Source organism: Pholcus phalangioides, unplaced genomic scaffold (genome assembly GCF_987345545.1).
Source record: "Pholcus phalangioides strain wild (caught in Gottingen) unplaced genomic scaffold, Ppha-v1.0 ptg000014l_1, whole genome shotgun sequence".
Taxonomy (NCBI): Eukaryota; Metazoa; Arthropoda; class Arachnida; order Araneae; family Pholcidae; genus Pholcus; species Pholcus phalangioides.
The window spans coordinates 27,705,160-27,733,102 of NW_028301607.1; the positions used below are offsets into that span (position 1 = coordinate 27,705,160).

Here is a 27,943-nt window from a genome sequence, read left to right on the forward strand (position 1 = left end):
CCCAACATCTTTCGTCCGAACATCACGTGACGGCGAAAACAAACACAATCCCCCCGTTATTTTCTTATGGCGTAAATAAGAGTTTAAAACACTAAATGAAAAAAATAATTTCAGCATCGATGAGATAATTCCAAAATTATCTCTTATTCAAAAGAAAATATTCTAGAATTAATGTAAGAGATAATTTCTCAACATTGATAAAAGTGATAATTTCTCAACATTGATAAAAGTGATAATTCCAAAATTAATGAAAGAGACAATTCCAGAATTAATGAGATATAATTTCAGAATCAATGAAAAAAATAATTTCAGCATTAATGAAAGAAATAATTTCCGCATTAATGAAAGAAATAATTTCCGCATTAATGAAAGAAATAATTTCCGCATTAATGAAAGAAACAAATCCAGAATTGATGAAAACAATTATTTCCGCATTAATGAAAGAAACAAATCCAGAATTGATGAAAACAATTATTTCCGCATTAATGAAAGAAACAAATCCAGAATTGATGAAAACAATTATTTCAGAAGTAATGAAAGAAATAATAATTAATAAAGGAAATAATTCCAGAATTAATGAAAGAAAATTCAAGACATAATGAAGGAAAATTAAAGAAATAATGAAGGAAAATTTCAGAATTAATGAAGGAAGATCCAGAACTGATGAAGGAAAATTCGGGGAATAGATGAAAGAAATTATTCCAGTCTTAATGAAATAAATAATTTAATCTTTTTTCACCTTTAGATGAGTTCTCCATCCTTTTTTAATCTTTAAAACCCAATATTTAGAGACCGAACTGTACATTTCTATGGGCAAATTGCCAGGCGGGAACTTTGTTTTCACTGAGTCACGTGATTTCCCTGCATTTGATGTCGCTGCAGTCGCGGCGGTGGATGCTCCCTCCAGTAATATAATAAGCTCGATGCAAGTCTCAGAATCTCTGTCGTCTGCTTGTTTCCAGCTTACTTGTTTTGGAAGCCTCCTTGTGTCCCGAAAAAATAACTGAACTGGCAGTTCGAACTTCCAGTTCTGTTTGTGAGCGGAGCTTGTTGGGAACCGACTTCTTGTCTGTCGTCTGCTCATTAAGAGGTTCTTTGTTTTTGACGCCTCCTTATGCTCAAATAAAATAACCGAACTTTCAGTTTCAATTTCCAGTTCAGTTTATGAGCTTTGTTTATAAGGAACTGAGCGGAATAAAGAATATAGTTTTTTTCATTTAAACTTCATTATCACCACATGAGTCACTTTTAAATTTGATATTAGATGGCAGCACATTACTATAAAGTGTAGTGTGGAAAAATTCACTTTTTACGATCTTAAATGTCGTCTGTTTGTGTGTGGAGGTCCTTTGTTTTGGATGTCTCCTTGGGTCTTGAAAAAATTACCGAACTGGAAGTTTGATCTTTCAGGTCAGTTTATTAGCTTTGTTTGTAAGGAGCAAAGCTGAACGAAGAATTTAGTTTTTTATACCTGAGCTTTGTCATCACCACATCAGGCACTTCTGATTTTGAAAGCAGATAGCAGCACAGACAATATTTTTAAAAATGAATGTCTTAAAGTATTCTAGAGTATTAAATTAATTTTAATTCCCTTGAAATTGTTAGTGCCATTGTGAATACAATATCTATAGGACGTACTGGCCTGGCGGGAAGACTGGATGCATTTATCGCACGCACGTCCTGCAGCAGGGGTTGCTAGGCTGGGATCTTTGTTGGTGCCTTAGAGGCCAGATTTTTCGCTGGTTCCTCGATAAAGAATTTATAGTATGAAAAAAACAAAAATTATAAGAAACTAGGTTGAAGCCTTTCAGCCCCCACAGAGGCCGTGCGACCTGTGCAGCCACATGGGGCACACCTTTTCCCCTCTAGGAAAGGTGCCAAATCCGAGTTGGAAGGTAAAAAAAATTTGTTGAGCTGACAAACGTCATCGGGGGCACCAAAAATAAATCCCGCACGGGCAGAGATTTCTTTCTCTTTTCTGACCCTACCCATTTGTACATCAAGGCCACCGAAGATGTATATCGATTTGTACATCAAGACCATCGCGGACCCGGGGTCACAACTGAAGGTTTGGTCAGCTGTGTCAAGCAAGCATTTTGGCACCCTCTTGTAATGTTGAAGCAGAGTTGGAAACAATTCAGAAAAGAAACCATAATTGAAACCATAACCAACCACAATGGAGCTAGGCTAGGGATCTTTGGCCGTGCGACCTGTGCGGCACCACCACCAGGTGCAGATCCAGGTCGATGTGTCGGGAGAAGCGAATTTCCTGCAAGCGATGTGCGCCTCTGCACCTGCCCATGGTTCCCCCATATCTTTCTATTGATATATCATTTCATGTACAACAAGTGGGAAAGTATGTGTGGGGGTGAAGTTGTATGAGGGATCCTGCTGCTGGTTGGCTTGTGGCTTGGTGTGGGTGGTTTGCTGGGCTTGGATGTCCAAACTGAATAATTTTCCAATATTATTCGGTTCTTACCTATTCCCCCCCCCCCCCCCACCGTATCCATTCCTGAGCAAAGGCAGACATCTTCAGGTTCTTCCTGTTGAAGTCCGAAGTCTAGCGTCCTCACGAAGTGGCCGGCCGCTTCGCACATTGCCCATACGCCAGACGCTGGCCATTTTGCGAAGACGGTAGATATTTAGACTTCAACATCTAAACTTAGATGCGATTTGCACATTTACTTAATCAGAATTTATATCGGAAAATCAAATGTATTTTTTTTAATTCAACAATATATATCTATATTTTTGGTTCAAAAAGATTATTATATAACATTATTTTCTCTCTCTCTCTCTCTCTCTCTCTGCTTAGGCTAGTCATATTATTTCTGTTCGCCACCGTTCTAGTCTATAGAGTGTCAATTGTACATACAAGGAATACGATTCTGGAAGAAAATTGGGCGACCAGGAGCTCCCAGAAGTAAGCTTTTTACGTTAATGAATTAAAGGTCAAAATCGGTTGTAACGACACCTTGGCTATAACGTCAATAATTTGCGGTCTGGGCTGATCCTCCATAGAGAATAATGTCAATGAACCTTGGTTATAACGTCGATGGGAAAACAACCACATCGGATATGACGACAAATTTTTCGTCACTTTTGTTTCCGTTTCAATGACGTTTTTTCCCGTGAAATTCCCGAAATTGGAGCTGATCACATCCAGGGAATGTTCGTCTGTTGTTCTAGTTATACCTAACGTGGAAAAAAAAGTGATTTATTGCATGTTTGACGCTCCGACTTGCTCATTGACATGGCCGCTATGCAAAACATCTACGTATTTTGCCCTTCCCGAGTGTTTCTCTTGTAATAAAAATGCCTCTTTTTTTTCCAACGTTAGCTTGCTTCTAGTTTTCAAAACGAAGCTTTCTTAGGCTGACCACATTTCCTCACGAGAAATACGGGAAATTGGGATTTCAAATACTGGGAAATACGAGACATCGCCAATTATCGCCAAGGATGACGCCAAAAGTGAACAAAGTTCCCAAATATTGCTGAAGTTACGAAAAAATTGCAATGGCGAGAAATGAAGTATTACAGCAAATTGCAGTGGATTAAAATGAATTCCACGGAATAAAACGCTCACCAAGACAAATGTGGAAGATTAAGGTTCTTATTTATAGTTGCAATTATCATAATATAATTTATGAGTTGAAAAATAATTTCATTCTTTGACTTCAATAAAGAATAAAAATCCAAGTAGGCACGTTATGTAAGAAACGGGGAAAACCGGGACACTGTTGCCAAAAAGTAAGGACGGCCAGAAAAAAGAAAAAAAAACCGGGACTGTCCCAGGAAATACGGGACGTCAAATATGGTCACCCTAAGCTTTCTCCAATCTTTACTAGTTACTAGAATCGGGAATGTAGGTAATTTGCACGATTTATAAGTTGTGCAATAAGGAATATGACTATTAATATTCATTTCACATACATTTGTCAAGTTTTCTTCTTTCGTTGTGAATACTTTTTTTACGGCCACTCGACGTCGAGAGTGGTTGGGGGGGGGGGGCGGCTAGAGCTTCTGACTGTGCAGGTCTGGGTTCGAATCCCAGTTTTAACATAGATGCCTTCTAACCCTAACGAATTCCCTGGACAGATCATACTGATCTCTTGGGAAAAAGTGAGGATCACATTATTAAGTTTGAAAAAAATTACTTGACTATACAGTGTAAAGTATACAGTTTCATTCACAGAAAGTTGCTTGAAAAAATAATTCAAACGCTCAGATATAACATATCAGACAGTTCTCGTTCGAAACATATCAGTATTTTGTATGACTGCGGGTAGGTCTCGTTAAGACAAATCCAATGATGGTTTTAATATCTCTTTCGGTCTCGGCACTAGGCACGGGGGTCCCAGTGCCGCCTAAGCGCATGGGCCACCCGGAGGCTTCAAGAGAAGGGCAGGGGCCCTCACAAAAACGATATATAGTTGAAATTTTCGAGGAGTATGCATGTAAATTTTCCGAGTAGGGTTTCAGAAAAATTACTTGGCCCGGTGGTCCATGGTACTCTTGAGATGACCTTGCGTGCCCTCCCGTAACTAAATTGTTTTACATATCTTACTATATTTTACTATATCTTAAGTTCGCAACGCAATTAGACACAAGGTCGTAGCGGGAGGAAAGGGCTTTTCGGTCTTTCTTTGAAACCGAGCACAACTCTCAGATCTATCGCCATCTATGGGCAATTTACTACCTAGTGAGTTGTGCCGGAAGTGTAAGTGGTGTGTTCCTAACAGTCTGGGTGCGTATCCAGTGTTGTGTTGGATTTTTCAGTGCCGCCATCTATATTTCGGAAGTGAAGTGAGTGATGTGTTATGATTGAATTACATTTGTACTGTTTGTAGGTCTGTTGCTATCTGCGGCGAGACTTTTTTAAAGGGCAGATCGGCTCGTATTCACGCTTCGACGTCGAGAACCACAGACGACCAACTTCAGCCGACCACCACTGCAGCGACAGTGGGATTCGAACCCGGGACCTCGCGACGCGAGTCCGGCACTATGACCACTTGACCACCACAGCGGCGGCTTGGGGGTGCAAGAAGAACCCCACCCCCCTCGAAATACACGTGATTCCCCTCCGAACGAAATTTCTGGCTACGGGCCTGAATAGACAGCATTGGTATCGTCTGTTAGCTATTCCAAGTACAAATCCGATGATACCAATTTCATCATATCAGTTCCTGCCACATAAAGGTAGGACCAAAGAACGTATTCACGTCAAAACTGGCGGCCGTGTTTATGAAACAGCCTATCCAAATTTCTTTCCGTGAAATACATTTTACCAGACTTGCTGCATAGCACTCTTTTCTGTTCTAATAGTTGTTCATAAGCAATATTTGGCGGTTTCTTGGTCATCTGGCAACGTGCTTGGCGAGAGTCGGCGATATTCTGTATTTATTACCCCGATTTCCCCCTCGATCGAATTGGTAACCATAATCATGAAGAAATTAAAACTTCGTGCAAAGTATTTGATTGCCTCTGATTATATTTTCCGTCAAAAAAAAAAAAAAAGTATTGAAAACGTCAACCTCGGTTTTAACGACGAGAAACTTTCGTGGACTCTTCGATATCGTTATAACCGAGTTCGCCTGTATTCGGCTCAAACAACAAAAATTTAGTTTCCTCTTGTATTATCGTTACAAACAAGCTTCTGATGACCAATGTGATGACCTTACTTTTTTTTTTTTTGAAGGGTGTCCAATTATCTGGAGCTTCTGAGACAACAGCAGGAAGCTGTCGAAGATGAAATACAAAGGATAACGACGACTTTGCAGCTGAGGATGGAAGAACTTGGAAAAGTATGGTTATTCATTTTTCCGACATGCTTAATTCTAACTCATGCATGCTCAACCAACCCATGGCCGCGAGCAAATGTGGCCTTCAGAGTCATCTGATGTGGTTCGTCATATCTCTCTAGCCCAATTTCTCTAAAAATTAATCAAGCGGTACACTTCCGCATCACTTAAGTGACCCACGGCATGTTTGCAGATGCACTTGGCACGTATGGCACCTTTTCGGATGCACTTGAGTAACCAGTGTGGCACATTTTCAGATCACTTGAGTAACGTGTGGTACCTTTTCAGATCACTTGAGTAACCAGTGTGGCACCTTTTTTGGATGCACTTGAGTAACCAGTATGGCACCTTTTCAGATCACTTCAGTTTCCAGTGTGGTACCTTTCCAGATGCACTTGAGTGACCAGTGTGGCACCATTTCAGATCATTTGAGTAACCCGAGGCTCAGTTTCGCATCACTCAAAGGCACATTTACAGAGATCATTTGAGACGCCCACATCATATTTACAGATCATTTGAGCGACAAGTGGCGCAGTTCCAGATCACTCAACTATCGCCCGAGTGGCTTGGTGGTAAGATGCTCGTCTACCACCGTGAAGTTTGCTTTCACGGCCCCAAGTTCACACCCGAGGGAGGATATATATAGATAAGATATTTTCCCTAATAACGAGCCTGAGGCGACCGCTGATAGATAGTGCCTTCATTTCCGCCTCATCTCATTAATGGCAGTAAATTGCTATATGGCCAGAGTTGGTGAAGTAGATCACTTCAGTGACCCGCAGAATATTTACAGATCATTTAAGTCGACCGTGGCATGTTTTCAAATCATTTGAGTGACCCGTGCCACAGTTCCGGATCACTCAAGCGGCCACGGAGCATTCCCAGATCACTTAAGTGACCCACGGCATATTTGCAAATCATTTGAGTGACACGTGCGGCAGAGTTCTCGATCACCAAGTGTCGCATTAATCACTCAAGTAACCCGAGACACTGTTCCAGATCATTCAAGCAGCCCGCGGAACATTGCCATCACTTAAGTGACGCACGGAATACTTACATATTATTTAACTGGCATGCAGCACAGTTCTAGATCACTCAAGTGAAACGCGGCACTACTCCAGATCATTCGAGTGTTCTGAGGCACATTTACTGATCACTTGAGTAACCCGTGACACAGTTCTACATCGCCCAAGCGGCACTTTGTATCGTTGCAATCAAGCTTGATTGGTTAGCAGAAATCATTGAACCCCCCTTCAAAATGTCATAATTTTTTTAATGGGGGGGGGGGTCAAATAGCTCCAGGTTTTTGGCACCTATTATCAAATGCTTTTGCAATCTCTGTCACTCGTTTGGTCGATCACTGTCCTGATCCATCTTTTGGTCACTCACATACTTGCCCACTCCCTGGGTCACTCTTTTGATTCCCCGCTGACCTGGTCCCCACTCTCTACGTCATTCTTTTGGTCATTCACATGTTTGCATGCATGCTCTAGGTCACTCTCTATGCAGATTTTCAGATGTTTGTTTGCGTTTGTGTCGCCTTTCTCACATTCTACTCTAATTTTCTTGACCACTCAAGTTTTCCGCCCAGGGCTACGGCCCGATTAGAGCCTCCCCCCCCCCTTCCCTGTGAATACGCCTCTGTGCCTTCCCTATGTCCTGTTTCTCAAGATTGTGCCAAAATAAAAGCTTATCACTAAATAATCCGCCGTAACATCCGGAAATTTTCGCACCTCCTCTAGGGCGCTTTGTCAGCTTACGGTGTTCCTCTGCAGATATTATTTAATTTCAGTTTTTCTTTTCTAAGTGGCAATACCCCACGCTTCCCAAGTCAAAGCTGCCTGGCTCTTGTCACATAGTTATTGTGAACCATGGAGGTATTATGTACTTCATAATACCTCCATGTTGTCTCCCTCTGTACCATTTACTAATGCTAATTTATCTCGTTGTAAATAAATTATTTTATAAATTATTCTCGATGACCTGCATCCCCATGTTATGCAAATGGAAATTCCGTTCTCGAGGGAGGTGCTCTCTTACTAGTTTGAAAACCCCCGGCATAAACAGAACATCATGCTCTATCCGAGATTAGACCCCCCCCCCCCACGCCGCTTCCAACAAACACGGATATAACGAAGTATCCCCACATCCTGTAAATTTCACAACTGCTTATCTGTGTTATATTGATTACTTGAAACGAGAACCGATTTCATCAGCAGAAATAACTCCTTGTTACTATTCAATCAACCGGTTTTTAAAAACAATCTAAATCAGCTTATATCTCAGACTTACCTTTGTACTACATACAATGCGTAGCGTTGGACTGATAATGCCCTACCACACCCCCCCCCCCCACACTTTTTTTTTCTTTTAGCAGACGGCATTGGTAAGCTAGATTCAGTTGTTGGTTGTGTTATCGTGTGCGAGTTAATTTTGAAGAACGTCAAAGCGCAAAAGGTCCCTTGACTCAAATTTTTAAGCTATTAATCTGTTTGAACGCGGAAATTGCAAATTAAGTGACTTATCAAGGGAATTAGGGATTCCTCGAAGTTCGTGATGTCCATGATTCTGAAGAACAAAGAGGAATTGAAGAGGAAGTTTCCCGAAGATGGTAAACTCAGCAAGAAATCTAGAGAAGGAGCAGCCCCTACTGATGTGGAAGAAGAACTTCTCAAATGGTTCATAGAAAAAAAACAACTTACAGCAGTGACTGATGACTTGCTAAAGGAGAAGGCATTAAACATTGCAATCTCATTAGGAAAAAATGATTTTAAAGCAACTAATGAATGGTTGCGTGGATTTAAAGACCGTCGTGGCATTACATACGAATCCGTTAACAGCGTTGAAGAATGGTTAAGAACCACTAATAAGCTTATTAACACTTTCGAACCTGCTGACGTGTATAATGAAGATGAGTTTGGGTTATGTTATCAGTATCTCCCGAAGAAAAAATTGTCTTTCAAGGGGGAGCAATGCAGCAGTGGCGAAAATACGGAAGACTTACTATCCGTCAAAAAACCGGAACACTTATCCGCTGTTGTATGTACGAACATGGACGGCAGTGATAAGAGAAAGATTCTCGTCGTAGGAAAATCGAAAAATCCACCATGCTTCGGAACGGGCGAACATCCAGTATCATACGCGTGGAGCAAAAAAGCGTGTTTGAATTCTATGATTTTCTCTAAATGGTTGAGGGAATTCGATGAGGAAATGAGCCGTAAGAAACAGAAGATTTTGCTAATCATAGACAACGCAAAATCTCATAAGATCAATAAGGCGATGTTGAAATCGATCAAAGTTCTTAATCTTCCGCCGAATTGCACGAAAACGTTGCAGCCTCTGGATCAAGGCATCATGAAGAGCCTTAAAATTTTGTACAAGGAAAGTGTACTCCGAAAAGTTTTAATTGGAGTGGAAAAAGAAGAAAGAGTAACAATCGATATGCGAGAAGCTTGTTACATGTTAGCTAGAGCTTGGAATGATGTTTCGGAAGTGAGTATTCACAATTGTTGGGTAAGCGCAGGTCTTGGAGAAAGTATCCAAGGCAGTGGTGAAAATCAATCGAGTGTTCAGCGTTCTGCAGTCTGTGAAAATGAATATGACGAAACTTGGGATTACCTGACGCAAAGAGGAGAAATTGACCCCGAATATTCCTTTCAAGATTATGTAAGTGTTGATGAGGGAATACTCGAAACCTATGAGGAAAATGCGGACAATGACAATGAAAATGACGATGATACGATTTCAAGAGACGAAGCTGTTGTTGAAATAAGGAACATCCCTAACGCGGATGCCTGTCAGAGTTTGGAAAACCTTAGACATTATTTCGCGTTCCGGGGTATAGATGTTCCAGCATTAGATGAAGTGGAGAAACGTTTAACGTCCACAATCGTATCAAGAACAAAACAAACAAAGATTAACAAATTTTTTCTAACAAAGTGAGAATTTTAGTCGTGTTTTTCTAAGCTTTTTCCTGATCTCTATTTTAAGAATGCTCATGTTGTTGTGCGTCGTGCATGTGCATTATGTTAAATTTTTGCTTTAAACGCATCGTTTTTCAAGTCCGGTACGGATATAATAAATAGTTCCGCTGTTTTCTTCGACCTGCGTTACAAGCTGGCCTGACTGAATAAAGCAGGGCAGCTACTTGGTGCCTTAGACTGGAAGTGGAACTTTAACTGCTCCTTCTACATTACACGGGGGCGCGGAAATGCGCACTTACCCCGAGTATCTAGTTGCGGCCCTCTGTGTAAGCATGTGAGGGGGCGGGCGTAAAGAATAACCTAGACAGCAAGGAATCGGATCGATAAGTGACTAAAATAATTCGTAAGCAAGCGAGTGAGCGACCAAATAAACGACTTATAGAGATACAGGCGTATTTACACGAGAGGTGAATTCGTGGAATGAGTAGCCAAAAAAATTAGAATAGAATGGGAGGGCGACAAAAAAAAAATATATCGTAAATCCGCCTTAGCGCATGGTCAAAAGTTTCAAGTGTTATTAAAATCCTTATATCATTCCCAACGGTACTGCAACCAAACACTAACATGCCTGAGAATCTCTAATGTGATGAGGCCCTCCAGTGCAGGGCCGGAACTAGAAAGGGGGGGGGGGCAACTGCCCCTGGCGGAAAAATTTAGTGAGGGACAGTTTTAGGAACAAAGAACACCTTTATAAAATTATCGAATTTTAAAATTGTGCGGGCGACAAAAATCCAAGTTACGGCCCTGCTCCAGTGCCATATGAATTTGCATGTTTTTTTTCAATAAAATATTGGAAATTGTTTAAAAAAAATGGATTTTTCCCGTTGAAGTATGAAAATTAATGACCATTTTTCTCTCCCCTCATCCTACAGGTAAGGCAATCGATCGACAGACTAATGACAATAGCCGGAGGTCATCCTTGTCACGGAGTTGACGACAACAATGATCAAACTCCACTGGATTCATCAAATAAAACTTAGAGCTCCTGGAAAATAAAAGGAAAAAGCCAAACTGCTCAAAACTGCAAGGATATTTATCTCTAGAGATGAGAGCAAAAATCTCGAAAAGAATCCAAACTGAATTATTACCATTGCACAGAGAGGGAGGAAGAAATCTAGACTCTCCTCTGTATTTGAATCATCAGTTCGGCCAAAAATGATCAAAAAAAAAAATCTCAAGCTTCTTTTTCCTCTTTTCAATTGCTTTTATACAAAAGAGACTGTTCGTTGTTTGTTTTTATATTATATTGTCATCTATGTTTTACATGTGAGAGCGAGTGTGTGTTTATGATTGGACTCTGAATGATATGGCAGGCGTGGAAAAATGCGAGGGGGTGGGAGGGACAATATTATATCGGGCTTGGCCTATGTGTAAAGTTTATTGGTATCGAATTCGAGGGAGCAAGGGTTAGAATAAAGAATTTGTTGTCGTGCGCACGTTTGAAATTTCTCAAATAAAAACAAAATATATTATATTATTCGTGTTTTTTGTCTTGATTTTTATGAGCGTGTGTGATACTAAAAATAAGTCCATTGTCATTGGAAATTGATCCACCGAAACGGTGGACCGTTAATGCGGGTAAAAAAAAACCGTTAAATGCGGGTAGAACAGTTTTTCCGCATTTAGAGAGCTGTCCCCCAACTTTCCTCCGATTTTCAAATTCGAACATCTCGGTGAATAATTGCACTTAAAAACGAGGAAATTTTTTTTTTTTTTTTTTTGTTGGCATCAGGGGGGACAGGGCAACAACTTCCTAATTGGATTTTGGGGCATACGGGGATTGCATAAAACGTTAATTTTTCTATTTTAATAACTATACAACCCCTTGAAACATGAATGACATATCTGAGTACTGAACGTTATTTGAAAACTTTTTTTTAACTGGATGTATACCTCTAGGATCAACGGTTCGCCAGTAAAATGCCTTACCCGCTGTTTGCTATGCACCCTGTATATATGTTACCGCTAAAGTGCAGAAATCAGTTATTCTACAGATTATCTAGGTATCAAATCAGTTAATCTGCAGAGTAGCTAGGTAATATGCACATTAACGGCTTTCGAGCTTTAGCGGTAACATATATATTGTAAGAAGCATAGGCGTGCACAGAATTTTCTCGAGGGGGGTTTTCAGTTTTTTGTAAAATAACAGTATAATCTTGGCTTTGGGGGGGGGGGGGAAGAGTTAAAACCCAAAACTCCCCTTTGCGTACGCCGATGGTAAGAAGATACATTATGTGTGGGTAAAAAAACTCACGCGATAAGTACAGTGAAATAAAACAGGCTCTTCTCGGAAAGAATCGTTTCGCGGAAAGCAGGAACAAAAATTTTTTTGGCGTCCTTTCCGAAATTCCCGACATACTGAAGCAAAATTCGCTATTTGGTGCAGAAAAATACGAAAACACCATTAGAGCAAGATGGCGCAAGACGTTAATTTTGGCGCAGAGCGGCGCAATTGGCTCAGAATTCCCACCGCTGCCTTCCTGATTTTTTTTTAAATTTGATTTTTTCAACAAAGATTTAATCTTGAATAAAATCAGTAAAAGTAATTTTAACATAATTTGTAAGTTTAATTATTCATGACTATCTCGCATTTTTAAAAAACCCACAAAAATTTCTCAAAATTTTTTTTTTTTTTAATTAAAGCATTGGGTAATTATCAATAGGAAGGCGATTTCACAGAAAATTGTGTACCTCTAACATGGCATTATAACAGAGTATGTGTGAAGGGCTCTTAACCAAAAACATCAACACACACACTACAGTGAAAATCCCATGTCCCTTTAAAACCGGAAAACATGAATGTTAAGTATTTCACCCACATGATCGTTCTAGCTCGGGCTTAAAGGGTTATAGCAATACTTCGTGGGTCATATCATAAACTGAAGAGCCAAAAAAACTGGTCCAGGCATGCGTATGCAAATAAAGAGATATGCAACCAATCACAGTACGGCGCTGCGTTGGGCAACGCCTATATAACACAACAAGTGTCTGGCATAGTTGTTAGATCGGTTACTACTGCTATAATGGCAGGTTATCGAGATTTAAGTGAGTTTGAACGTGGTGTTATAGTCGGTGCACGAGAGATGGGACATAGCATCTCCAAAGTAGCGAGGAAATTTGGATTTTCACGTACGACCATTTCACGAGTGTACCGTGAATATCGGGAATCCGGTAAAAAATTAAATCTACGACATCGCTGCGGCCGGAGAAAGATCATGCAAGAACGGGACCAACGACGACTGACGAGAATCATTAAACGTGACAGACGTGCAACCCTTCCGCAAATTGCTGCAGATTTCAATGCTGGGCCATCAACAAGTGTCAGCGTGCGAACCATTCAACGAAACATCATCGATATGGGCTTTCGGAGCCGAAGGCCCACTCGTGTACCCTAGCACGACACAAAGCTTTACGCTTCGCCTGGGTCCGACAACACCGACATTGGACTGTTGAGGACTGGAAACACGTTGGCTGGTGTGACGCGTCTCGGTTCCAATTGCTTCGAGCTGATGGACGTGTACGGGTATGGAGACAACCTCATGAATCCATGGACCCTACATGTCAACAGGGGACTGTTCAAGCTGGTGGAGACTCTGTGATGGTATGGGGAGTGTGCAGTTGGCGTGATATGGGACCCCTGATACGACTCTGACAGGTACGTTAAGCTTCCTGTCTGATCACCTGCACCCATTCATGTCCATTGTGCATTCCGATGTACTTGGACTATTTCAGCAGGACAATGCGACACCCCACACGTCCAGAATTGCTACAAAGTGGCTCCAGGAACACTTTTCTGACTTTAGACACTTCCGCTGGCCACCAAAATCTCCAGGCATGAACATTATTGAACATATCTGGGATGCCTTGCAACGTGCTGTTCAGAAGAGATCTCCACCCCCTCTTACTCCTACGGATTCATGGTGTCAATTACCTCCAGCACTACTTCAGACATTAGTCGAGTCCATGCCACGTCGTGTTGCGGCACTTCTGCGTGCTCGCGGGGGCCCTACACAATATTAGGCAGGGGTACCAGTTTTTTTGGTGTATATTGTTGCAGAGGGATTATTGATTTGTAGAGTATTATTTTAGTGAGGTTTCACTGTATATTGTTTACTACCTGGTGTTCCTCCCCCACCCAAAATATCATTGAAATGACTTTTTAACATGGTGTGAATGCAAAGAATTCCTTTTTGTTTATGGCCTGGAACAGTAGTTCTCAAATTCAAAGCCATATGTACCAGGGTACAACAAATCCCAGCTAGCCATGACAACTAGAAAATTGATATTGACACCCAATTTTTTTTTTCATGTATTATAACAGAATTGATGCCAGAGTCCCGGGTTGGAGGGCTCCAGTGCTAAGGGGGGCCCCATGAAAATGAGATCTAGTTAAAAAAGAGTTAGCATGTAAATTGGTAAGCAGAAATTTCCAGCCATATAGGAGATCTAAAAGACATTACTTTACCCAGGGTCCCAGTCTTAAGACAGCCTTGGCCTGTTTACTGTTATTATTGGACTCAGTTTCAGCATTTTCGAGAGGCAAGGAAGTGGAAGAAAAACAGGCCATCAAACAGGGGTGCAAGCGCCCCTCATCTATTTCGGAGCAGCAAATTTCATTTTTGTAGCAGAAATTTTGAAAATGAAGCAGAACTAAAAACGAACTATATCTGCAATCAAGGAAACAGTTATTTTCCGGATATTATGCTGAGGTGAGCTCGGAAAGAAAAGTCATCACGTCTCCGCCGGGACTCGAACCCAGGCCCTCTTGCATACCGTCCCACCCGGGGGCCATTTCCTGAAGTTAAGAGAGGCTACTAATGCCTCTACTTCAGCGCCTCACGACACAGTGCGTGAAAATTAGGAAGGCAGATTCATGTGTCTCCAGTGATGTAGATGGTAACATGCTTGCCCGGTATGCAAGAGGGCCTGGGTTCGAGTCCCGGCGGAGACGTGATGACTTTTCTTTCCGAGCTCACCTCAGCATAATATCCGGAAAATAACTATTTCCTTGATATCTCTGGCTGAGAAAAAAGCCATCTATATATCTCTATATCTGCAATATAAGGAAAAATTTTCTGTGAAATACCAAAAGTTTTGCCAAAAATGGTTGAAACAAATAATTCTAAATAATGGATTTTAACTTGTGAAGGAATTTTAAAATTTTTTCTGAATTATCTTATGCATGTTTTAGTAGTGACAGAGTGATAACTGAAATAACGAATAAAAATTATTACTCTTTTCAAATTAAGCAACATGCATACTAAAAACCTAGGCAGCAAGAATTTCTGCTGCTTGAACACCAAAATCTTATTCATCCTGATATAGCAAAAAAAGTGAGTGAAGAATATAATAAGGGTTTCCGTGAAAAAAACTTTTTACAGAATTTAAAGGAATTATTAAATTTAGAAGCAAAATGCAAAACACGAGAAAAATATAAAAATACCTTATTTACTTAAACAACTTCGAATAGACAACTTCGAATCGAAGAATCGATTGAATAAAACCTCGTCCTGGAGATACTTGCCAAACTACAGCACAGTGATTATAAACTTTTTCAAAATGGTAATCTTCACAAGTTTTATAAGAAAAAAATTAAGAGTGGTATGTCAACAATACCTTTCTCTCCTCGAATGGTTGGTTAGGACAGGGAAAGAAAAACATCAAGTGAAGAACGAGGCTATTTAAAAGTAATATAATTGTAAAAAAGAATTTCCAACCGAAGACATAAAATTGTGTAATTTATTGATAACACAAATCTTCCATCCAAAAACAAATGCAATATAATGTCCCGACGATTAGCGATCACAAGATTATCAAACTTATGTATGACATTAACCGATATATATGATGAATTGATAAATGTACAATCTTATCTATCTTCCCAAATTCAATATCGTCATGCTTCTGTTTGTCTTCAACGTCTGTATGGATGGTAGCTTTGGGCACCAGTACGGCCACCAGATGGAGGAGCACTTGAATCTGTACTGCGGTAGGGATCTGGAGCATAGTTTCCACCAGGGCCACCAGAAGGACCGTTCCAATTTTGGCTGCCACTGCTGTAGCCTTGAAACATTACAAATATTTCTATTCATAACTTGTGCATATCTGATATATATAACTTAATGTGAAATACTGACAAATTAGGTAATTTTTACAAACAAGTTACAAATTCAACAATACACAGTTGTCCATTTTAACAATGATGTGCATTCATATAGTATTCATTTCAGATACAGAATATAATTTTTTGAATATACAGTAGAACCTCACTATAACACTTTGCTTACAACTGAAAAATTTTTAAATTTTTATCTCGCGAGTTTTAAGTATCTAAGAAAAGTATTAAAAAGGCATTAACCATTACTTCGTTTAACCACTTGCACAAAAATGTTAATTAACATCTATCATTGCTTTGAGCAAACATGGATGCGTTGCATGACTCATGTCGCTCGCCAGCTAGAAAAATTAAGACTAATACAATGTATAAATACACATCTTGATCAGTTCAACCTATGTTCAAGGCTGTTTTTTATTTGATAAAAAACAAGTATAATAAAAAATTTTTGCAGCTAATTACTGTACTTTTATTGATGTACACCCCTATAAGAATTATGTTATAAACTGGACTTTCATTATAAAGGACAACCTTCAGCTTTTAATAGTCTTATTAATAAGGGGGGATTTCTATTGTATACATATTTACAGAAGCCAAAAATCTAGTGAAAAGAAATCTTACTTCCAGTAACAGCACCAGAAGTGTTACTTCCACTTCCCCCATAGCCTCCCCTTGTTGGACCATAGCTTGAATTCTCTTGAGGATAAGTTCCCATTCCTAGAGCGAAACGAATGCATGGCATAAGTGAAACAAGCAGAAAATATAAATAAAATCTATTTAGGAATTAAAAATTGTAGAAATTTACAAGCAACACTTGGACATGGCAATCTGGAGGCAAGATTGCATTAAGCATAGCAATTTTTACAAGACCTGGTAGCTTCAAAATACCATAACAATATAAATACTTTTTTCTTACCAGGGCCAGAACCACTGGCAGGAGGTCCACTGGCAGATGGACCATTCGAGGGTCCACCAGTTTGAGGTGCCGGTCCAGATCCACTGTATGCATCATTCACAGGAGGTGGGCCACCTGGAGCTGTTGGACCGTTATAGCCACCACCATAGCCGCCATAACCAGGTCCTAGTGAATAAAATAATGAAGCATTTCACAATCATAAGGAAATTCACACCAACATCTCATCAAAGACATAAAACATTTCAATGTCTATGTTAACCAATGAAATTTTTCAGATACATCACAATCTTGAACAATGGGAGAAAAGAAAAACACAAAACTTTGAATTGAAACTAGTTACCTAAAAAAAGGAATACAGCATTTCCCTAACAGGGTTCATAAATATATATATAGTGATATCTTCAAAAATATCTTATTTTTATATATATATATATATATATATATATATATATTTTGGATATTTTCGATAGAATAGTCCAAATATTGTTGATTATGAATGTTTTTAGGCTTGATGTGAAAGTAATAGAAAAGTTAATTAGCCTTTAACCTAAACATGTTCATTTAATATTTTAACAATTTTATGCATTCAACATTAAAATTGTGATCCAATATTTTTGATAGCAGTCAAGCTATCATCGATTATTTTTTTTACAAATGGTGTAAACTATAAAATTTAGAACATTTCCAACTTCACATCAAGATTTACATTTGATAATTACTAATAAGATATTTTAAATCTTTCACATTTAACTGGAGAAGCAGGTTTTATATAAATACAGTAGAGCATTGATTATCCGAATACCGATCGACCCAAACATCAATTAACTGAAAGCACTCCAGTCGACAAATTCAAATTTACATGCTATTTAGAAGTTCTGCTAGTGCCTTTGGTGAAGCAAAAGAAAATTTTGGACTTTCCTTAAACTGTAGGTCTACATTAATGACCATTTTGAACTTGTGCAACTAGGCCAGTCAGTTCACAGTGTTATTTGTGAGACGTGATACAAAATATACACAGGTTTTGTTTAATATTGCTCCCTATGACACTGGCACAATTTTTTTCCGTGAATGATCGGTTATCCAAAAAAGCTGTTATCCGAACACCCCCCCCCCCCCAGAGTCCTCAATTGTTTTGGATAATCGATGCTCTACTGAATGATATTTTGAAAATATCTACACCACTTCTTGAATGAAAATATCAGCCTATTTTGAATGGAAATATACCCATTCTCAATGGATAATGCCAGTCCAATTTTGACTGAAAATATCAAAATCATACTCAACAGAAATCATGAAACTAAAATATTAGTTTTTTCTCGACTGAAAATATCACAAGATTCTCAACTGAAAAATAACCACCCTCAACTCAAAATATCACTTCTCAGCAGAAAATATCAGCTCATTCTTGACTGAAAGTACCAGCCCATACTCAACTGAATATTTTCATTTTTGAATTGTTTATCTATTAACAGATGAACTAATTTAAGATTAGGAATTCATTTACCCATGAAAATATCAAATCCTTTTTGACTGAAAGTACCGAAAACATCATACAATGGTATTTTGAAAATAAATATCAGATATTTATTGATTGATATATATCAACAAACCCTGTCCCTAATACAGAAAATTTGAAACTTGGTCACAAACAAAAGCAAGGGAAGTAAGTTTCATCGCAAGCACGACTGAAATACAAATTTCAAAATCTGTCATTTCAAACAGAGATCCAAAAATGATTACAAAATCTTTTTCTTTATAAATATATATTATTTATACAATTGATAATTAAAATTATATACGTAAACTATACTAAAATTATCTTCAAAATGAAGAAAAAAAATAGGAAGTTAATTTTCAACATAAGGGAACTTATAAGAAATCATAAAAAGTCATTGGATTATATTGGTTATGTACAGTCGAATCCTGTTATAACAAACACCAAAAGAAATCACTTTGTTATAAAGGAATTCCAGATTTTTGCATTGTTCCCATGTAAACTTATCTGAGGGATTAGAAAAGTGTTAAAACAAGATTTTTGCTATAACAGTATTCATTAAAACGGGATTTGACTGTATTTTCCAATCAACCGCAACAAGTTATTATCGACAAAGTGTTTTACAAACTTATTTTAAATATACTCTAAATACAGGCATTCATTAAAAATCAACATTATTCATCCGAAAATCATAAATTTCACAACCCATGGGTCTGTTTGGTTTTCAAAATTAATAATACAAGTAGCATAATAAGTATATAAGTAATTATAACAGGACAGAGTGGATTTGTATTTTCCATCTCTGACATCCCTATGACTAAAGTTTGGGTCATGACCCACAGGTTAAGAACCCCTGCTCTAATGCCTCAACACGTCTACCCTCAAATGACATCTAGATTACCATCACAGTAAATATTTTCTAATGTCAAAACTCAATATATGCTGTATCTTCAACATGAAAGATTGCTAATGATAAACAATGAGCATAATTAAAGGGACAAAAGCTCATACCGTATCCATATCCTGGCCCATAATTGGGACCTGGTCCATATGGTCCATATCCTGGGCCCCAGTTCTGATAGCCTGGTCCATAACCTGTGGAGAACAAATCTCAATAGTTACAGAGGCACCAATAACAATTCAACTCGATAATTCTGTAAGGGCAATCCAATGTTAAAAAGCACAGATGTTGGTCGATGCCTCAGAGAGGCACAAGTATATCATTGTTTTCTATGTCATACAAATTTTACGGCTCACAAGCAGAATCATAGATACGGTGAAAAAAATTTTCAACCTAAAATGTAAGTATAAATATAAAGACATCCTCTAAATATACTAATTTTCTAACAACCAACGTATTTGAAAAGTACTGTTATCATAGTCTATTTACAACTAATAACAACCAGTTATTCCAGAAAAAAAAATACACACGGCACAGCATGCTTTTCAAACTAAGTAACAGCCAAATGAACAAAATAGTCGAACATACACAAATATGTAAAGGGGGGGGGGTGTACGTACTTTTGGGATTTCGTGGGCTACACTTAAAGGGGAAAATAACTTTTGGACCACACTCAAAATGTAAAAAAAAAGCTGATGAAGCCAAATCAATTTTAAATTGAGAAATCAAGACTGAATACGGCTTTCCTTAGCAACCAAAGGGCACTTGAAATTTTCTTGAAAAATAACAATTTTTTGAGACAGTTTCACATTTTTGGTCTATTTCATATTCAGGGGTGGGAAGTGACTAAGTCCATTTCGGAGCAGCTTTGGAGCAGCAAAATTCAGGATTTGGAGCAGCAAATTCAGGATTTGGAGCAGCAAATTCAGGATTTGGAGCAGCAAAATATGGAATTCGGAGCAGATATTTATAAATTGGAGCAGTGAAATTAACAAGAATATTTTCGTTAACCCTCAACCCTTTTCAAAATAAAACTGCACTGTCTTTTGTTATCAAACATCTTTTCGTCAGCTTGATTTTTGTTTTGGTGTTTTAGGCTTTTGACACCTTGTTTGAAAGAGCGGCTGTCATAAAATTTTTTGCACCCATTTATTTAAGATGATTTTTGCTTACTGAGGGCACTATTTGCTGCCTTGAACAGCAGCACTTCAAATGAGCTACAAAAACTTTATAAGTTTTTAATACTTGGAAAGAAATTGTTGCAAAATGGGAGAGAATTTCGGAAGAACCAACTCGATATTTGGCGATTCATCACTCATCATCTGGCGGGATTGGTGATCTGACGCTCGTTATTTGGCGGGATTGGCGATTTAACGCTCGTTATTTCGCGATATTGACGATTTAACGCTCGTTATTCGGCAAAGTTTCCTAACTAACATTCGTAATTCGGCGGACATGCGCTTTTTACTCCTGGAATGAAAATTTTTTTCACGAAACATCGGATTTAACACAATCACAATCGACTACAGCAATTTCTGCTGCTTCCAGTGACGACTTTTTTTTTAAACGGAAACACTCGAATTTTCACTTTAAAGCTGAAAGGCATTGCAAACCATCTTCAGTTCCACGATCAAGGACAATATCAGGGTTTCGCGATGGAAAGCCCGATGAGGGGCCGATAGTTTAAGTACAGTGGAATTAAAACACGCTCTTCTCGTAAAGAAACGTTTCGTGGCTAGCAGGAACAAAAATTTTTTGGCGTCCTTTCCGAAATTCCGGGCATACTGAAGCAAAATTTGCTATTTGGCGCAGAAAAATGCGAAAATACGCTATTGGAGCAGGATGGCGCAAGATATTAGTTTTGGCGCAGTGCGCCACAATTGGCGCAGACCAATGTGTTACGAGCAGCATGCAGCCCACAGATTGGACAACAGACATATTTTTCCTCTATTCTTTCTTATATATTTTTAAGAGATTACCAACAAAAATATTTAAATACAACTTAAACGAGATATATTTATATTTGGATTATAATAAGATAACCTATACTAGGTGCAATTAAAAAATTTCTCAACTGTCCCTATAAAACAAAGTGATCAATTTATGAAAACATTACACTTGGGGGAAGCTAACCTTATGTAGCTAAATTCTGGGAGAACAAGCTGTTTCATGTAGACCATATTTAAAATAGGGGGGGGGGCGAACATTCAGGAATAAAATGAAATTAATAAAAATTCATAAATACACCTGAAAAGCTTAAGAATCTGGAAAGGCTTTTTGGTAACCATTGTATAGCAAAAACCCAAGTTTGATATGGACAATATCTAAGTCTGGTTTGAAACAACACTCCTAGAAAGCCAATGAACATTGTGGCCTATATATGTCCTGGATTTTCCATATGAAAGACATAATATTCATATGAAATCTGCAATATTAACTGAAGGAAGGCACTACTAATCTTAACTTCCTGCTTGAAAATATATTCTTAGAAAAGGGTCCATAGGTGTCATCCTCAAAAAGTTTAAAAAAAATTACCACTAATTCTATTCATAAAACAGTTGAATATCCCTGGGTCAACTTTGAAAATGATCATAAAGCAGAGAAAAAAAATCAAAGAGCAAGCTGCTGGTGGCAAATGATATATGCCAGAAAAATAAGAGTCCAAGATGGTAAATTTTCTCAAGCAGTGTCTTAAGGTATGAGGCCCCACAGGCCATGCCCAGGAGCCTCAAGAGAAGAGACATCACAATATAGTAGGATCAGGAAAACAAAACATTCACAACTCTTTTTGTTACTGAAAATGAAATCTGTTACGTAATCTCGTACCATAATTAAACCATTACAGTAATTACACGAACTCTACAGCTTCACAATGCAATTCATTTCATAAAACATGAGTCATGCTTTTTAATTGGTTTTCTTGGCACATACTTTTCAGCTGCTGGGGGGAAAAAACAATTTCAACAGATCAAAGGTGGTTACTCTTCATTAAAATTTTAAAAATGTGTTCAAAATTAATTCAAGACCTACCTGGTTGTTGTGGACCCCAGCCTCCAGCAGGAGGAGGGCCATAGGGAGGCTGAGGACCCCAACCCCAATTAGGAGCCATTGGTCCCGGCATTGGTCCTGGAGGTCCACCCATTGGTCCTGGCGGGCCCCAACCTTGGGGACCCCATTGGTTCTGTGGAGTGCTTGAAGGGGCAGCTGTTGTACTTCCACTCCCTGGTCTTTGGTTTTTGTCACGTGGTTCAGCATGTTTGACTTCCACCTATGAAAACATATACATAAATTACGGAAAAACTTTACTACAGTTAGATATTTTTTCCACCTCAGATAAATAAGAGGGGGGGGGGGTGAAATCCTGTTATGTTAATGGTACAATTACTATATTGTTGTACACAATAATTAACTTTCTGATTTAAAGTTGGACCTCTGTAAACATATACTATATTATAAGGAACTGGGAGTAGATAACTTTTTGTAGTATTTCAGAATAAACATTTATTACGATGACACATAATTATCATGGTTAATAAAAAAGGAAGGCATAGAAATTTTGAACCTCGTGCTTTCGTTTGTAGTGACTGCTGTTCTTTTCCAGACGGTCGTCTCCAGTGCCAGTGATCACGTGATACACTCGAAGTCATTCACCCGACTCTTGGGGGTCGCCTGCGTGAGACACCACACACTCCCTCCCCAGTGATCATAAGTAGTAAGAGGTGATGGCATACTATGGAGTAGCATCAGTGATCACGAGCACTGTAGAGGATTCGGAAAGTGGACAATACATCCAGATTTGAATGGTTCTGACTTGATCAACAGAATCAGTTGTGAGTGGGGCAGTCGGTATGTGTGGAAATATGGGTACCGCCTCCACCATCGGATTGACGAGAAATGCTGGTTTAAGTTAAGAATATGATGAAGTCAGTTTCAATGTATATTCATAAAACTATATAATCATGAAAATATATTTCATTAGCTTCAAACTTTAAAAAAAAAGAAGAAATTAATTGGCTAGATGACTGGTTAAATGAATATTACAGTCCAAATAGTATCTAATAAGAGGTTCAACTGTATTATCATTGCCACTTTAGTCTGAAAAAGAAAAGGCAACACTAAAATGACATTTTTCCTTCAATAACTCATTAAACAAATTCCCTAGAATTTTGAACATTTTATAATCATTGAACAATTTAAATTTTGTGTATCCTGCTCATTTAACTGGCATCAAAACATCCACATATCTTTTTAGACCTCAGTCTAGTCAATGCAGATGATTTACCTATAAATGCATATTGAAAAGAAATTTGATCTCATCTATATTGAGAACCAAGAATCTCGCCTTGAATTTTTTATACATAAAAAAGTATGATAAGTTATTTTGAATAAAAATCTCTTCTAGAACAAATCTATTATTGGAAAGCTGCTTCAGCCAAACACGGAACAAGCATATTTGACAACACATATGTTAAGTACAAGTTGTACACATGCACTCAGAACACACATTCCAACATGAACAGATACCTTAGAAATTCTGCAGAAGAATGTGTATGAGATACATGTACGGTTAAGTAGTAATATTATCGGAATCTAACCTCCAGATTAAATATACAGACACATGGAAGTCCAACTTCAGATTCAAGGTGTGTGTGAAAAAATCTGACATTCCCACAAATTGGAAATAAACCAGATCATTGATCATTTTTGTTGCACCATGGTCATTTTCTGCACGCGAGGACCTGTTCCAGACTCTGCCACAAAGCTGGGCTGGAATAGATCTCGGCAACAGGCTAAGTCCAGCCGTTAATTCATTCATGCACGCGAGGACCAAGTAGACCGGGACCTACAATTTATTGCCGATTCCGAACGGCCAGCTTGTTTTTTATACTCATCAAGAGGTTGGTGCGCGAACCCCTCAATGGCGACTCCCTGTGGTAGCAATTTTTTTTGCGGCCATGTCAGTTTTTTTTGTTGTACCCGTGTCAGGAAATTTCTCTGACAAAGACGAACTGGGTATCAAACTCGCGACACCTTTGGTACTTAAGGCGAGAATCTCATAGACCTGGGCTACTACGTCCCAATAACCCAGATACACAAAGGCAGCTATTAATCAACACCAAGTTAAGGCCATTTCTAATGAATAATTTGACGATACAAAACCAACAGTGGAATAGACCAAATCAATAATTTCAATGCTGTAAAATCCAATAAAAAATCATGGTAACAAATACCATAATCCATCATACAAATGCAGTTACAAAACCACAAAATCTTGTTAAAAACCTTAATATAAATGACCAAGGAAAAAATGAAGTTTATGAGACTGATAACCTATTTACACACAATTAATCCACACATTCTGGCTGACATTTCATTCAAATAAATATTAATGTTCAATGTCAAATTGGAGGAATGATAAGTTGGAAAGAAGTTTCTCATCACCTTTCTAAAAACTTATGAAAGATATGAATTATTGAGCATGCATATTGCAACCTTTCATTACATCCATAAAATTGAACAGTAACAAATCAATGATGATTTTGAGCATCACATGTATTGGAAATCTGTTATCAAAGAATGAAGAATTCTATAAATTGTACTCTGGCAGGAAAATTTCTTACAAGTTTGATGAAAAGGAAACTTTAATGTATTTGATTGCCATTAACTTTTTCTCTTTCTAATTTCAAATACAGGGTGTCTATAATTAAAGTAAGCACATTATGAGCTGTCTACAGTATTACGTAACTACAACAATCAGAAAAATTTATATTTCAGGAATACCTTGATGAAGGGATGGAAAGTTTTAAAGCTCCTTTACACACAGAATATCTCATAGCCTTTAGTCAGAATTTCAATAGCAAAACATGTTATAAACTCAAATATTCTTCAGCGAGAAAATTAAGATGGAAAAGGTTCTGATGAAAGATGCGTGTTCAGAGCTTCCTAATGGGTAGTCAAGACTGTAGACAGCTTAGAATACAATAACCTTAATAACAGACACCTTGTGAAGATTCAATGTAAAAAAGTGGAGATCAAATGAGAAGACTCCTGCACCACCAAAGATTACGTGGGTCAAACCAAAATTAGTAAGTATAATTCATAAATCATGATTCTAGTTTTAGATAGAAAAAAATCAATTCATAATGAATATCAGTGCTCAAGTTTTCACATAGCTCTAGAAACTTATTTCAGTGTGAAAACTTTTCCTTAACTTGTAGATGAACAAAACACAAGATATAGCATTTATCCCCTTCCCGTTAGAAACTACAATATGACATATGGAAATAAAGAAACTTCTCCCCCTACCAGAACTTTCTAGATAACCACAAATAATCAACTTGGCCACCTCTCTGCATACTTTTCATTGAACATATTTGGTCACATCAAAATCATTTTTTTCCCGCTGAATAGTCAGTGTCAGGCATTGATACAAATTGTGACTGCAAGTGATTTTTAAAAAAATATCCATACAGTCTGGCTCGCTCACAGCAAACATTGTGAATTTTCACATGTTTTTCCATTTTCTGTGAATTTTGTATTCCTCACCTATGCTTATGAAGGGGGTATGAATATAACGAAGTTCAAGTACAAATATTTCTGCTGTTTTTTTTTTTGTTTTTTTCACTTTGTTATAACAGGTACGCATGCATTTCCTTTATAAAAGTATTGGTATATATCAGTACTTATCAGCACAGTATGTTTACCTATGTGTTTTCATCTATTTTCACTCAATAAATATAAAAATCACCTTAGTCAACTTCTTTACCTTTTATATATCTTGCCCTTCCCCCCTACAAATCAAAATGAAGAAATGAACTAATAATAACTCAAATTTCTATGTCTACCTCTGCATATTAGACTAATTGAGATTTCAGTGTAACTATGATATAACAAAATTTACTGTGCTGTATCATGAGTAAATTAGCTGTTCACCATTTCTATGCACCAAATTTTTTTTTAATTTTCTAGACTAGAAGACCTATAACACCTATGCATACACCTAAATTATCTTTATCTCCCATGAATCTAAATATCCTGTCAATATGAGTAAGCTGGCATATCTTCCCCCCTAAATATAAAACTACAAGCTTAAAATTGCTGAGAATTTAAAATACTGGCATCAATATTACTATGATGAACCATTAAATATGCAATGGCTGCAAAAAACAAAATAAGTCAATGTCATTAATAAATCAATGCACATTAATATAAACATATGTAAAATAAACTTATAATGTAAGTCATAAATAACATATATTTATCCACTACACCTGCTTCCCGTTGATTTTCACAAAATGTTCAGCACAAACTGCTTTCACGCTGTCTTCTGTCTCGAATGATAGAAAACCGAAGCCTATCCGATATCACGAAAGGAAGCAAATACTCTTACTAATTAGTTAACAAATAAAACAGGAAATAAAAATGTAATAAAGCAAAATATACATAAATATGATCTATATATATTACATTAAAACTATCTTCACATACACAATATTTTTTTTATGCTGTGAATAAAAAAAATAACGAAATTTTCTACTTATAAACAAACTTCCATAATGTACTGGTACCTAAGAAATTACAAAAAAAAAAAAAAACCACCTAAATGTTATCGATGTTACTCTTCATTTACAATAGGCACGATGAAGCAAATAAAATTTAATGTGTTTTGGAGTTAATATTAGTCTCAAAAATTCTTTACTACCACTCAATTGCAAACATTTCAGGACACCAAAGATGCTCTCAATTAAGATTTATAATTATCAATTAAGATTATAATGCAAATGACAATTTAAGAGACATATTTTAGAGTTTGCATAAATTCAAACTACACGGAAAAATAGAGAAATGCAGGTGGATTTCAATTGAAACAAAAGCAGTTGATATAAAAAGTAATTTGATACCAATTGAATTTAAAATTTAAGATAGTGTAACTTAAGGTCAATTATATTGTAGTTTAAATATGAATGTATTTTCAAGATTATATAAGATAATTTTACTTCAAATTGCATTTAATTTATTATTAATAAGCATACTGTCCTGCTAGCCATTTTTTGGACAAGCTAATTAAACTGTAGCCTATTGCTTAGAGTCAATTCTAAATAGCTGGTTAAAGAAAACCATGGAATTAAAACCAAACCTTCACAGTTAAAGGTTGGTAATTAAGATAAATTAAATTGAAAATTAAATTAGATTTCCTCAAATGTTTTACAAAATTTTACGAGTAAAAAAATGTAGTAAAAATTCTCTAAAGGGACACCTTCCTATACTTTTCCTGGTTTACAATTTTTTCTTACACAGCAGTTCAACTACTAAGCCCGATTGATGGGCCAGTTTTCTGAAGGATGCCATTTTTAGAGAGGTTTTACTGTATATCATACGTTAGCTTCATAACAGTAATGAAATACACACAGCTTCATAAATAAACCAATATTGATAGATACAACCACATAATTACTGTAAAACTTTTGTTTATACTAATAAGAAAATTCAGTTTATAGTATTTGAAGTTTGTGCAGAAGCTTCCAAAAAAAACTTCATTCTACATCTCATTATGAACTTGATTTTAAAACAGTTCATCCAAATTTATAGGGATTTCTTACTCAAATTTACAAAGAACTGAAAAAGAGGGTACAAAATGTACATTAATGATTTTTTAATGTTATTTGAATGATATGTTTCCTCACTCAATGACACCAGAAAAGGTTTAAAAATAAACGCACACACAGTGAAGA

General features: G+C 37.4%; 1 protein-coding gene across 2 annotated transcripts in view; it reads right to left on the minus strand.

Annotated features, from left to right (window-relative positions):
• Nucleotides 1–15,509: 15,509 nt before the first annotated feature.
• Nucleotides 15,510–27,943, minus strand: part of LOC149078392 (DAZ-associated protein 1-like) — a 30,681-nt gene continuing 18,247 nt past the window's right edge. Inside the window, exons 7-12 of one of the 2 annotated variants that reach the window (XM_089242041.1) lie at nt 26,483–26,565; nt 22,242–22,479; nt 19,322–19,405; nt 16,816–16,980; nt 16,521–16,616; nt 15,510–15,847 (exon numbers count right to left, since the gene is read on the minus strand). In XM_089242041.1, coding sequence (XP_089098167.1) covers nt 15,699–15,847; nt 16,521–16,616; nt 16,816–16,980; nt 19,322–19,405; nt 22,242–22,479; nt 26,483–26,565 — 815 coding nt within the window. In that variant the 3' untranslated portion in view covers nt 15,510–15,698. The remainder of the gene's footprint in view (nt 15,848–16,520; nt 16,617–16,815; nt 16,981–19,321; nt 19,406–22,241; nt 22,480–26,482; nt 26,566–27,943) is intronic. The other variant, XM_089242042.1, reaches the window with a different exon arrangement.